The sequence below is a fragment of the Diadema antillarum genome, unplaced genomic scaffold (assembly GCF_040938485.1).
Source record: "Diadema antillarum isolate AM-2024a unplaced genomic scaffold, OU_Dant_1.0 scf00000117, whole genome shotgun sequence".
Lineage (NCBI taxonomy): Eukaryota > Metazoa > Echinodermata > Echinoidea > Diadematoida > Diadematidae > Diadema > Diadema antillarum.
This window is the reverse complement of record NW_027271006.1, coordinates 1015141-1027863: the sequence shown is the minus strand read 5'-3', so window position 1 is coordinate 1027863 and position 12723 is coordinate 1015141. Positions and strand designations below refer to the sequence as shown.

Here is a 12723-nt window from a genome sequence, read left to right as displayed (position 1 = left end):
AAAACACCGGATACTTTTATAATTGTCATCCAATCATTAAAGAGTTATTCGAAATGTGAACCGGTGTTGGTTCGCATCCTGCCTGCCGGTCGATTTAGATTTCGTTTGAATTGACTTAAAGATAATAATAAAGTTTTGGTACCTCAAAAGTTTCCCTGAATTTCCTTGTCTTAGTTTGTGTTTCAGGTTAAAGTACCTTTCATATAACTAACACTGTGAGACTTACTCGCCCCAAAGTGCTCTCATGTCTTAGTAATCATACAATAATGGTTTCGTACCAGAGCAGAGCGGGCTCTGAAAAATTCAAACGAGCCGTTCGCATTGAGTTTGACTCGACGCGGTACCGCGAGAATCAATATACACGTATTGTACGAAACCATCATTGCATGATTACTAAGACATGAGAGCACTTTGAGGCGAGAAAGTCTCACCGTGTTAGTTATATGAAAGATACTTTAACCTGAAACACAAACTAAGACAAGGAAACTCAGGGAAACTTTTGAGGTACCAAAACTTCATATATCTTTAAGGAAACGACCTTGTCTTGGTCTCTTACAGTCATTGGTTGTTTCCGCAAGTGTACATTTCTTAGCCGTCTATCTAGCTTTATAAAATGTAGGTCTATTGATATGTCTATACCTATATCAGTATCAATTTATCACTCTCTCTTTAGACTTGCCCACAAACTACACACAAACACTTACATGTATCACAATATTATATACATATATATATATATATATATATATATACATATATATATATATAATTCATAACAGCTTAAATGCAAATAAAGGAAATAACTGAAATAATATGGGATGATTTTGGAAAAAAAACCATGAAATTGGTATTTGTCTTTATTCATTCAAAGTCTTGATATAAGTCTGTATATGGGTATCTATCTCACACTGTATAGTTCTTGCTATGATAATAGGGCAGGCCTATTTCCCTAAGCATGACAGTATCCAATCCAAGCAGAAAAGGGCACGATACATTATGTACGCCAAGCTTATAAGATTTTATAGGCATGTATAAACATGTCAATATATATGTACATATATATGTATATACATATATGCATATATACATTGACCCTATATTTATATATATATACATATTATATGTATCAATATATTATATATATACATATATTGTGCGTGTGTGTGTATGTGTATGTGTGTGTGTGTGTGTGTGTGTGTGTGTTAGTCGGTGATGACCGCAAGTTCCTGCTATTTTCGTTTGAATACTTCGATAAAATTCACTTTACGGGTTGTGTTTGTTTTGTTTTGTGTTGGTTTTAAGCTCATGTCAGTGTACAATCGTAATGCGACAAACCACACATCAAAAGGCTTTCACAATGTCAAACACACAGATCTGTTATCGTCATCAAAAGTAGGAAATGTGTTCCTGACCTGGAAGTGTGTAAGATTCCCGCAACGATAAAACAGTGACGTACAGTGTGTAATATTCGAACAAGCCTTGACAGTTATTGCAGCGGAGTGCCAGGGGCAAAAAATTGATAGAGCCGCAGATAGGATCAAAATGGATCACTACGCTTCCACAGTTTTACCTGTTCTTGTACTTCTTGTTTCGTGCCATTTGACATCGGGTGTGTCAGCGCTAGAGGAGAATCCAAACTTTGTAGAAAGCACCACCGCTGATGGAATACTAAGAGGGATTGAGAGAGAAGTGTCTGGGGTGAGGCATGTCGTATACCTCGGGGTGCCGTATGCTGAGCCGCCTGTCAGACCGCTGCGATTTATGCCACCGAGAGAAATTTCCCCGTGGACTGGTATCAGAAATGCTACGGGGTAAGCTATAAAAGCATCTTTACTATATTACCAAAAGTTACCTCTTAATTTCATATAACATTATGATTACTTATACAGATTGCAACTATTAACAATAAAGAAATAATTGTTACTTGTTAAAAAATCTGTTCACATTCTGCATATCAATTCCCAATACATTTGAGATTGCGTCCAATTAACATTGTAGGTCTATTCTAGTTTGGTAATTTTCAGAAAAGTGAAACTTTAAATTACTGTTCCCGTAGCTGATTATTCAATGTTACCGTATCTTGAAGCACCCAATTTGCGGTTGGCCTTGCGGAAGTACATGCTCACAGCAGCCTCTCATGAGCGTGATAAAAATGTGACTGTTCGGAAATGATAGGGCAGGGCTATTTATAACGTAACCATGTGTTATCACATGAGATAACCAACACCTTAGACTTGTATCACCCCTAAATGTAATATCAACGCTAAATGTAATATCGACCCTAAATGTAATAACAACCCTATAAATGTAATACATTTTAGCGCTAAATGTAATAATCGAGTCAACCCTAAGTGTAATACATTTTAACCCTAAATGGAATAACCGGAGACAACCTTAAATGTAATACATGTCAACCCTAAATGTAGTATCGACCCTAAATGTAATACATCTTAACCTTAAATGTAATATCGACCCTGAATGTGATACATTTTAACGCTAAATATAATAACAACCCTAAATGTAATACATTATAACGCTAAATGTAATAACAATCCTAAATGTAATTCATAACAACCCTATTAATTGTAATACGTTTCAACGCTTAATGTAATTAAGACCTTAAATTCAATACACCTCATTATAGAGAGTGTAACCAACGCAGAATATCGGGCAAAAGGTCAGGGGGTATACGAAGGGGATATAACGCAACTTTCTCTCGCACTCTTGAAAGTACGGCAATAGTTGCTTAGATTTGTGTTTGTTGTTTACCCAGGTAATAATCACACAGTCTTATTAAATCCATTGTTTGCTGCAAAGTTAATTAGATCCATGTGACATAGTTCTTAAATCTATTACCTTTTTCATACAATCACACAAACATTTTGTATTCCAATCTTTATTCAGTGTTCATGATTGCTTACAGTTTCGTTGAAAAAGAAAAAAAATGGGCAAAAGTTAAGTCAGTTTGCCTTACTCATACACTCATATATCAGAGGAAAGTCAATATACAAATGGTGACTCAAAGATGATAAAAAAGACATCTATTTCCTTTTGCTTTACTGGCATTTTTAAATTCATTTCGAGTACCCTCCCCACGACAACTTGTCCAAGTTTCGTGTCACTAAGTATAGTAGTGATTGCCAGGAGTAGTGAACAATGTCATGAGGCTAATATTTCGGACAGTGATTTTTGCTGCCATGTCAATGTGTGACAGATATTTCGTCATTGAATCATTATAAAATTATAGATAATGATGGTTCATAAAAAATTGCAAAATCTTTCTAAATCTTTTTAATTTCTAATTTTCTCAATCTACTCGCTCTATCATCCCGTTTCATCAGTAGGTTTATATATTTGTTTCTTGCAATATTATTCATATTCAGAATTTCCTTGCAAAGAATTTTTACCCATTTTTAAATCTTTTTCATCAAAACTGTAAACAATCATGAACACTGAATGAAGATTGGAATACAAAATGTTTATGTGATTGTATGATAACGGTACATATTTAAAAAAAAACTATGTCAAATGGACCTAATTAACTTTGCAGCAAACAAAGGAATTGATAAGACTGTGTGATTTTTACCTGGGTAAACAACAAAAAAGAAAATCTATGAAAATATTGCTGCTCTTTCAAGAGTGCTATAAAAAGTTGCGTCATATCCCTTTCGTATACCCCTTGACCTTTTGCCCGATATTCTGTGCTGGTTACACTCTCTACAATGAGGTTTTTAAATTTAGGGTCTTAATTACATTAAGCGTCAAAATGTATTACATTTATAGGGTTGACATGAATTACATATAGGATTGTTATTACATTTAGCGTTAAAATGTAGGACATTTAGGGTTGTTATTAAATTTACATGATTTAGCATTAAGATAGATTACATTTAGGGTCGATATTACGTTTAGCGTTAAGATGTTTTACATATAGGGTCGATATTACATTTAGGGTTAAAAAGTATTACATTTAGGGTCGATTATACATTTAGGGTTGACATGTATTACATTAATGGTTGTTATTACATTTAGGGTTGACACGTTTTACATTTAGGGTTGTCTCCGGTTATTACATGTAGGGTTAAAATGTATTACATGTAGGGTTGACTCAATTATTACATTGAGCGTTAAAATGTATTACATTTAGGGTTGTTATTACATTTAGGCTTAAGGTGTATTACATTTAGGGTCGATATTACATTTAGCGTTGATATTACATTTAGCGTTGATATTACATTTAGGGGTGATACAAGACTTTCATTTAGCCTCGAACTTGGATAGTCATTTTCTTTTTCTTTTTATTATTATTGTTTAATACATTGAATAATCAATCAATGCAGTTTGATGTTATATAATCTAATTAAATTCTTTTCAGTTCATAATGAGTTTTTCTAATTATTTCCTTTTCCTTCTTTTTTACTTATTTTTGTAGGGGTGGAGGGAGGTGGAGGAGGGTTTACGGAATATGAATAGAGTGGCTATGATAATTAGCTACCAAAATACTATAAAAACAAGTAACGTGATTTTTCTCGTATTTTCAGTTTATGGGTATGTAATGTCAGCAAAATGAGATGTAAAGCAGTCATTTCAATGGTTATCTATATTTCAATTTCCTTGCAAGGGGTCTCCAAAGTTGATCACCAGATTTGGAATTTGCCGTTATGATATACCCCCCCCCCCAAAAAAAAAAGAAAAAGAAAAAAAAAAGAGTGATATATTTCGTGTACGTTGAGTGCAGTTACTATGGTAACCATGATCTGATTCGTCAAAAAGGAACACAGAAAAAGAACCAGATCAGTTCTGGGGTAGTCTAATGAGCGATTACCAGACTGACTTGCAAGGACCAATAGACAAGATAAGAGCGTGTGAATTTATCTATTAGCAAGCACTGTCATCTCTGAAAAAAAAAATACAAGAAATGTAGCGCACTGGTCGTGAATCAATAAACATGATAGGCCCGTATATACCATTATGCAGATAGAAAGAAATCGAAACTTATGATTTGGAAAACGTATAGACTGTCACTCTGCAATATCTTACCTAAGTTCGATGATAGACACAATAACCTGACGTTAAACATGCTTGCGACAAACATTATTTTACATAATAACGTTAACAACAGGGCCGCTGACCCGTGTATTCAGCAACTGCGACCAACACGTGACGATGGCGGGCCTCGATTTAGCGGAACTGCTGACTGCCTGACGCTGGATATCTACGTGCCATCCACAGCCGCGGGGACCCAATCTGGGAATGCGAGTGGAAATGCCTCCTCCTCTCATGCCGATGGAACCGGAAGAGGAAAGGCTGTTCTAGCCTATATTAGCGGTGATCCGGAAGTAGGCAGGGACGGTTCAACCAAGTTGACCCGCGATGAGATCATCGTGGTCGTAATAAGACATCGCTTCGGTGTCTTTGGATATCTGTCTGTTGGTGCGTAAATGCATATCACTTTAATCAATGTCCATATTTCCCACTGTTTCCGCCACATTGTTGTTCACTTAATTGTTTTGACATCATAAACATTAAATCATTTGGAAGCAGCTGTAAATGCAGTCACTGCATAACCGCGTAACCAGTGTTAAGGTTTCTATTGTATCTATACTAATAACATGTTTTGAAAAGAGCTGTAGGTGTATTTTTATGGGGTTTTAATCTCACACACCTCTGCACAGCTTGGGATAACGCACCACAGATTTAAAGTCAGTAGTGCCGACAAACGATGTTCATTCCAATCCTTCACAAAATAGCAATAATATTTTCACCGTATTTTCACTAAATCTCAGCATATGACACGTACTTTTCTTGTTCCTAATGTGAGTGTAGTTGTTAAAACTCTTCGTTATAGTACACGAAACTATGTTTTTATGTTATTATCATCTTTATTATCATTTTCACCTTTTGTGTGTTTAGATATTAATCAATAATTTTCATAGTAGGCCTATCACCTTCTCACAACATGATTTGCTTTTTCTCCTCCTTTGGTCTTCTCTTTTGTGTTATTTTTGTAGTTAAGTTTTATTACAAGCCTCCCATTTGTTTTAGCTTTACACTCCTCCCCCCCCCATATAATAACGATAATATCGCATAACAGACATGACGATCAATTGAAGAACAAAATAAGAAACTATCGTGTTGGCAACTGGAAGAAAGGGAGAGAAATCAGGAATATTATTGTGCATATAAATGCAAATTATGATGCATCCATCAGGTGGTATGATAAAACGCGTAAATGAATATGTTCGATTGGACTTAACCTTGAAAATCAGAGAGAACATTTTCGTGACTCAAACGTACAAGTCGGTGATCCAGACAATTCCTTGACTTCCAAACAATTAAGGTAGTAACATCGCCCTTTTACCCGTCACGGGTGAATGCTCTGAATGCTCGCCAGCCAGAAAAAGCTGAAGAAGTGACTCTAACGAGTCATAGAACTGTTCTATCCTTCATTTTCACAAGTGCAGTCTAACAGATTTATTTACCCACTTTCAAATAAGAAATGACATATGTTTAATATCAGTAGTTGATTGTATGTTGTATTTTGGAATCAGTACCCTTCATTACTATTATTATTATTATTATTTTTTTTTTTTTTTGGGGGGGGGGGGCATACGCAGGTACCCCTGATGCTCCAGGAAACCTTGGTCTCTTAGATCAGGAGCTAGCTCTCAGGTGGATACAGAGGAACATTGGCTCCCTTGATGGCGATCCTCATCGAGTTACAGTGTTCGGTGACTACCAGTCATACGTCAGTCTGCACCTGTACACCACGAGCAACACCGGCCAAAGACCGCTTTTCCAACAGCTAATCGCCGACAGTGGAGCTACGACACCCGCAGACATTCTACAAGAACCACCTGTTGATGCCACGTACAAATTGGGCCTCCTGCTTAACTGCACTGTCTCGGAGAAAAGTGCGATTTTGCAGTGTTTACGTTCAAGATCAGAGGATGACATTGCCGCTGCTGGGGCTTTGCTGAATGATGATGACAATGTATCAAATATCTGGCGACCATTTTTCGATACAAACGTATTGTCAACGTCTATTACTCGGCAAAATGTCGACGTCATTGTTGGGTTTTCCTCTGCTGACAACGAGATTGGTCTACGAGCGGCAAGAAATCGAAATATTGACTACGTTGGTAACAGTATCCTGCCTCCATTTTTAAACAATGCCTCTACGAAACTCTCTCGTGTTGTACCCGGTCTTCTGCAAACCCTCATCCGACAGCAATATGGTGACTGGTCACAACCGGAAACGCAAAGTTCATTGGGATTTATTAGCTCGGCGGAAGTTGTGAGTGATCTCGACATTCTTTTGCCAAGCTATTCTTTCCTCGAAGACGTAACCAGTGAATCTGCCACATCAGAAGTGTATCTATTTGTGTGCGAATCAAACATGACCAACCCACACAGATCTCGCCTGCTGGACGTCTTAGGGTTTCTCGGCACGAACTTCAGCCAGACATTACGCTTGGTTGAAGAGCGCCAACTATCGGATGACATTCGTCACTACTTCATGAATTTCATCATCGATGGGTATGTAGTGTGATCTTTTTCATATTTGTGAAATGACGATGTCATGACGAAAGGAAATTGGGAAATTCAGAAAGAAGTCAATTTAATTCAGATTCACTCTATGAAGATGATGATGCGTCGTCTTGGTTCAAGGTGCATTGTATGTGCTAGAACGGAGTTTAGTCCGCATTAAGCACCAGTTATGTCTACGTTATTGCTGACTGTTTTTAGTACTCGTGATTTTAGCTACCATTATTATTTACCAACGTTTTTTTTTTTTTTCAGCGATCCAAACAGAGGTCGATCTGGCGAAATGAATGACAGCCTTACTCCAAACTGGCCGACGTACGATACAGCAGACAGACGTCATCTTGCGTTCACACTTACCGGCATAGAGGTCGGCGACTACTACAAGGCGAGTGATGTGGCATTTTGGAAGGTAACGGTCCCGCAGGTGGAGAGCTACCTGGATACAATGGACTGTGATATCACCTCACCTGGCAACGTCGTAACGACTGGAGCAGAACTGAACACATCTCCTACATTGATATCCGACTCCTCTTTGTACAATGACACCAGCGGAACGACAACGGGTCCTTCAGATCAGGTTGTTGTCCACATACGAAAACTTCGTTTGGAGCTCACAGCTCACCAAGCTAGCACGATTATCCAGGTCCTGCTGGCATTGTCAATCATCTCATTCTGTCTAGCCATCGCTCTCGTTTTCGTAGTCGTGAAGACTCGGCTGGATCTGCGAGCGAGTCTCGAGAAGCCTCCGAGTCGACCAAAGAGGGGAGCGGCCGCGAAAAAGAGCATCCGTGGCTCGAGCACGGCGTGGTTGTGGAAGCCCAGAGATCGTGATGATGCCGCGGCCGATGATGCTGAGGAGGCCCAGAGTATTCAGGACATACTGAAGTTGGACACGAAGATTTAGGAATAATGTTATTCACAGCAGTGTAGTCTAGTGTACTTATACTTTTGGAAATATCCTAATGACTGCTGAAAATCAAACAAAACCAGAGAAGTAACATAAAACAAGCAAACCCAAGTCGAATGAAAAGAAACAACAACAACAACAACAACAACAAACGCCATCTTACGCATATTTGTGACTCTGCACCTCAAAACAAACAAAAAGTCGCCAGACATGAATTTTAAGTTAAGACGGCTCTCCTAACCTATCTAAATATTGGAAAGAAAGCACAAACTCAGGAAAAGTGTAAAGTGAGAAAAGAGGCTCTGAAGTACAGTGTCTATTCAAGCGCTCAATCTTTACCAAACCGTGCTGGCTGTGCGATGAATGGGACAAAAAACAGGAAGTAAACCACCAGAGTAAAAACAATGAAGAGATTATCAAATTAAACTGAAATTAAACATGCCTCATTAACACATTCTGTCCATAATTAATGCCAACTTTCAAGCAGTAGCACTATCCTTTCAAAAGTTATTAGAGTTGAAAGTGAAGTGTGTGGACAAGGTTTTTCAGAAATGAAAAAGGGATTCTAAAGACACACATAATCACACTAATCTACCAAAAATGTTCGAGATAAACTGCTAAAAAAACACACTTTCCTGCCCGTTTTATGAAACCAAATTTTAGCATACTGTAAAAGAAGACCCGCTCTTTCAGAAAATCTGAAAAAGTCAAGTTCGGCTAGGTTGACCCATTTCACTTATTTTCAGTCCTCACACAAATTCAGTGTGTGCGACTTTATGTTTGTTTTGAGGTGCACGGTCACATTTAGAAAATATTGCTGAATAATGTCTAAATATTTTTGTGTAATTTTTGAAGGGAAAAAAGCATTTAGAGGTTGAGATAATTTTTTCTTCGAGGGAAGTCAGAAAGAAGCAATTCTCGCGAAACATTGGAAATATTCTTCGTATCAAAATGACCATGCACCTTAGTTTAAACCACTGTGGAAAATAATGAAACCATGTGTACGTAAGAGTGTAAGTTCTGTGAACGAGAGAATTTGATTTTTGTTATTGATTGCACTTTTATTGTAAATTCTCTGGGAACTCATCTGATTGAGTATAGCTACTGGTAACTGACTGCAAAAATATTTTCAAGACAAGACATTGTAGTTGGAAAGCATTTATGTGATAAATCGTTTTCATCCTTAGCCTGGAGGTAGCGTCAATGCCCGAGAAGCAGCAGATGATAGGTTCGATTCCCGATGGATACTTTTTTTTCGCGACATGTTTGTTAAAATATAGATCAGCAATTGCGATCTTTCAAATTTCATTTGAACAGAGGGCAGACAAATTGAAAAACTCATACCTCTTAGAGAAACATGTCTTTGTAATAATATGAGATTGCATTAGTTTCACGTTGAAATGTAATTTTGATAATGTATATATTATTGCTTAAAAAATGGACTGTGCGTGGCTGCCGGTAGAAATAAAAGAACAAAAAAGAAGGAAAACCAGATATTGGACACCGTATAAGACATTCTTAATCGGAAAAATTTTATTACTATCAGTCTTTATCATACAAGAAATGTACAAACAGCCTACATGGCGTATATATACAAATAAGTAGTTTTCTATCACTTTATCATTGTTGAATTACTCTTTTCTTTGTTCTTGACTTTCCTGTAAACAAGTAATGATGCATATTATTTATGAGCACTACACAAAACATTTGTTTGCCGCGAGTTACAACACCTGCTCGTATGCAAATCAACAGCTTCATCCACAAAATATAAAGTAATACTATTGTGATACCACTTGTTTCTAATTGCTAGATAGCTTTTCCTAATCTTAAGCGAGTTATAACTAGGTCAGATCTTGTTCTGCTGCAGATAGTGAGTAATAATTATTGCACCTTCGAAACACACACGGACAAAGTAACTCAAAACAGACAAAGCTACGCAACTACACAGAATAGATTATGTCATCATCTCTCCATTATGAGCTTTCAAAACATTCAATTCTCTCAAGATTTTCTTCATTTTGAAGAGCTGCCTATTATGCAAATTTGATAAATGATTTGATATATCCTACTTTGGAAAAGACCAAAAATATCGTGATAGATATTTACGTTACCATGGTTACATAGCACGCTGATATCAAGGAATTGTTTTAGTATGAATACAAATAACCATATAAGCCGTAGAGAGAGAGAGAGAGAGAGAGTCATCTTATTTGAAATTTCATCCACTTTTGACATTTTTAACCAATATTAAGTATGAGTCTGGCCGACACTGATTGTCCAATGGAAGGTCGCACTAATTAGACTTCTAAAACGAATTAGTCTTGCGTTTTCATCAGCCAGTCATTTTAAGATAGCATAGGCTCATACATGGATCATCTCCTTACGTTACGTGTTCTTTGATTTTGTCTTTTGTCTGATTTTTGTCTCCAAATATGAATTCCCTGCAGATTCATATCATATGAGGCTCGTGCGACAATTGCCCCGATCTTATTTTCACCAAGGACTCCGGGTTATGGTTAGAGTTAAAGTTGTGATAAGTGTTTAGGTTTAATTTGATGTGAGCATTAGGATCAGGGTTAGGGTTATGTTTGTGGGTAGGTTTATAAAGTTATATTTGGCCAAGCTTGCAGATGTTTCATGGGAGCAATTATCGCAGAAGCAAATGTCTTGGAACCAACACTTGAATGAAGCTTCCACTGTTCTATTATTTGCACCAGTGATGTGCTCAAGAAATGAAAAAGGAATATCGGTATGCTAATATGCATACATTATAATTAATGCCTATAACACAGGTATAATTTACATGCCCTTGGATATTGTTAGCTACAAAACATTTTACAGTGTGCGGCATGGTACGGGAAGTCTGTTAATACTAATAAAAGTAGGGCGTTTGCAGATTCGATAGGTATGGGTAGTTCATGTGGACTATCGAATAGTAATGACATGTCACAGTACTAATACAACTACATTTTTGTGTACGTTATCTACTGAATTTTGATGAGCAGATAGGTAGTGTCGAGCTAAACGCATGCCCACAAGTACGCATAGTATTGAAAGGCTTCATACTGACTTCCGCCATCGCTAAGGAAAGCCACAGAAATTCAGTGCGCTCGTTTTCTCCGGATTTACAAGCGATTACAGCCATACTTCATTTGGGACATACACGACAAAAACAAGCATGCATTTGCAGCGGAAGGTAGAAAAGAAGGAGGTTAAGCGATTTCAATCCTTCTACCTTCTTGGTGAACAGAGAGCCCCTAGCTGTAAGTTCATTGTTCGCTCTGAATATTTGTTCATTAATTAGTGTTCACTTTTCAACTGCCTGTTGGCCTTAGATAGAATTTTGATCCTCAGAGATAAGCACAAATCGTAAAGCATGGTACAGCCTGCAATAAACAGAAATCGTTTGGTCCCAAAAGTTGTTCATTGTTCGAACGAGAAGTGGATTACATAACAAGACATGAAACGTGTTCATATACTTAGGAAGAAAATGTCGCAACAGTAATCATTTCAATGCATTAAATACTTGAGTCACGTGGTGACCTTAGGCGTTTATTTGATCGTTTGTAGATATTTAATCCTTTTCCAAAATACAATATTGTTCGCACGGAAATGTGCTTATCACGATTGTTACGTTCAATGATATCACAAGATTTCACATTATACTGCATCTATATGGCATGTATTATGCATACAGGTACTCAATACATTAGTAGTCATGAAGAAACCATCATTCCTAAACTCTGCCTGGTTTCTCCATGTGTATTTTTCAAACAAATTTATGTAAAACATGAGTCCTCAGAGAAAGAATCGATCACAAAAAAATTTACATAATGATACCACTATTGGAAAGGATCTGAGCCCATAAGGTTGAGTCCTTCCGGGTACTACATCCGCAATTGGGATGAAAGTGAAGTTGAAAAATGACTACCTGCCAAGCTAACATAATGGCAGGGTCCCTATTTCTGCGCCTTCCTTTCAGACACTATAACAACGAATGGTAATTATGATGATGATCTCACAGTAAGGCTGACCTCAAAGGAACGATCTCACAGTAATAACTTAATAATGTCATTCTTGTTGTCACGATTGTTATAAGTAAGTGTCTAAATAAATCTATTGAGAACGAAATTGATTTGTAGGTTTTATTTCGTGTCACAATTTGCGGTACTCATGATGAATGTACAGATTTTTGCAAAATGAATTAATGACTAGTTATTGTGCTTTCCTGTCTGTAACTGTAATATGTATATATGTATAGAACGTTG

At 37.1% G+C, this 12723-nt stretch overlaps 1 protein-coding gene across 1 annotated transcript; it reads left to right on the top strand.

The window, feature by feature from the left end:
- The first annotated feature begins 5078 nt into the window (after nucleotides 1-5078).
- Nucleotides 5079-7552, top strand: LOC139719961 (pyrethroid hydrolase Ces2a-like). The gene is made up of 2 exons (XM_071631340.1): nucleotides 5079-5433; nucleotides 6654-7552. The coding sequence occupies exons 1-2, from the start codon at nucleotides 5079-5081 to the stop codon at nucleotides 7550-7552; spliced, it is 1254 nt and encodes a 417-aa protein (XP_071487441.1).
- The last annotated feature ends 5171 nt before the right edge of the window (nucleotides 7553-12723 follow it).

Coding starts and splice junctions, on each gene's coding strand:
- LOC139719961 (XM_071631340.1), top strand. CDS start 5,079: ATGCTTGCGACAAACATTATTTTACATAATAACGTTAACAACAGGGCC. Junction 5,434..6,653: donor CTTTGGATATCTGTCTGTTG/GTGCGTAAATGC, acceptor TTGGTCTCTTAG/ATCAGGAGCTAGCTCTCAGG.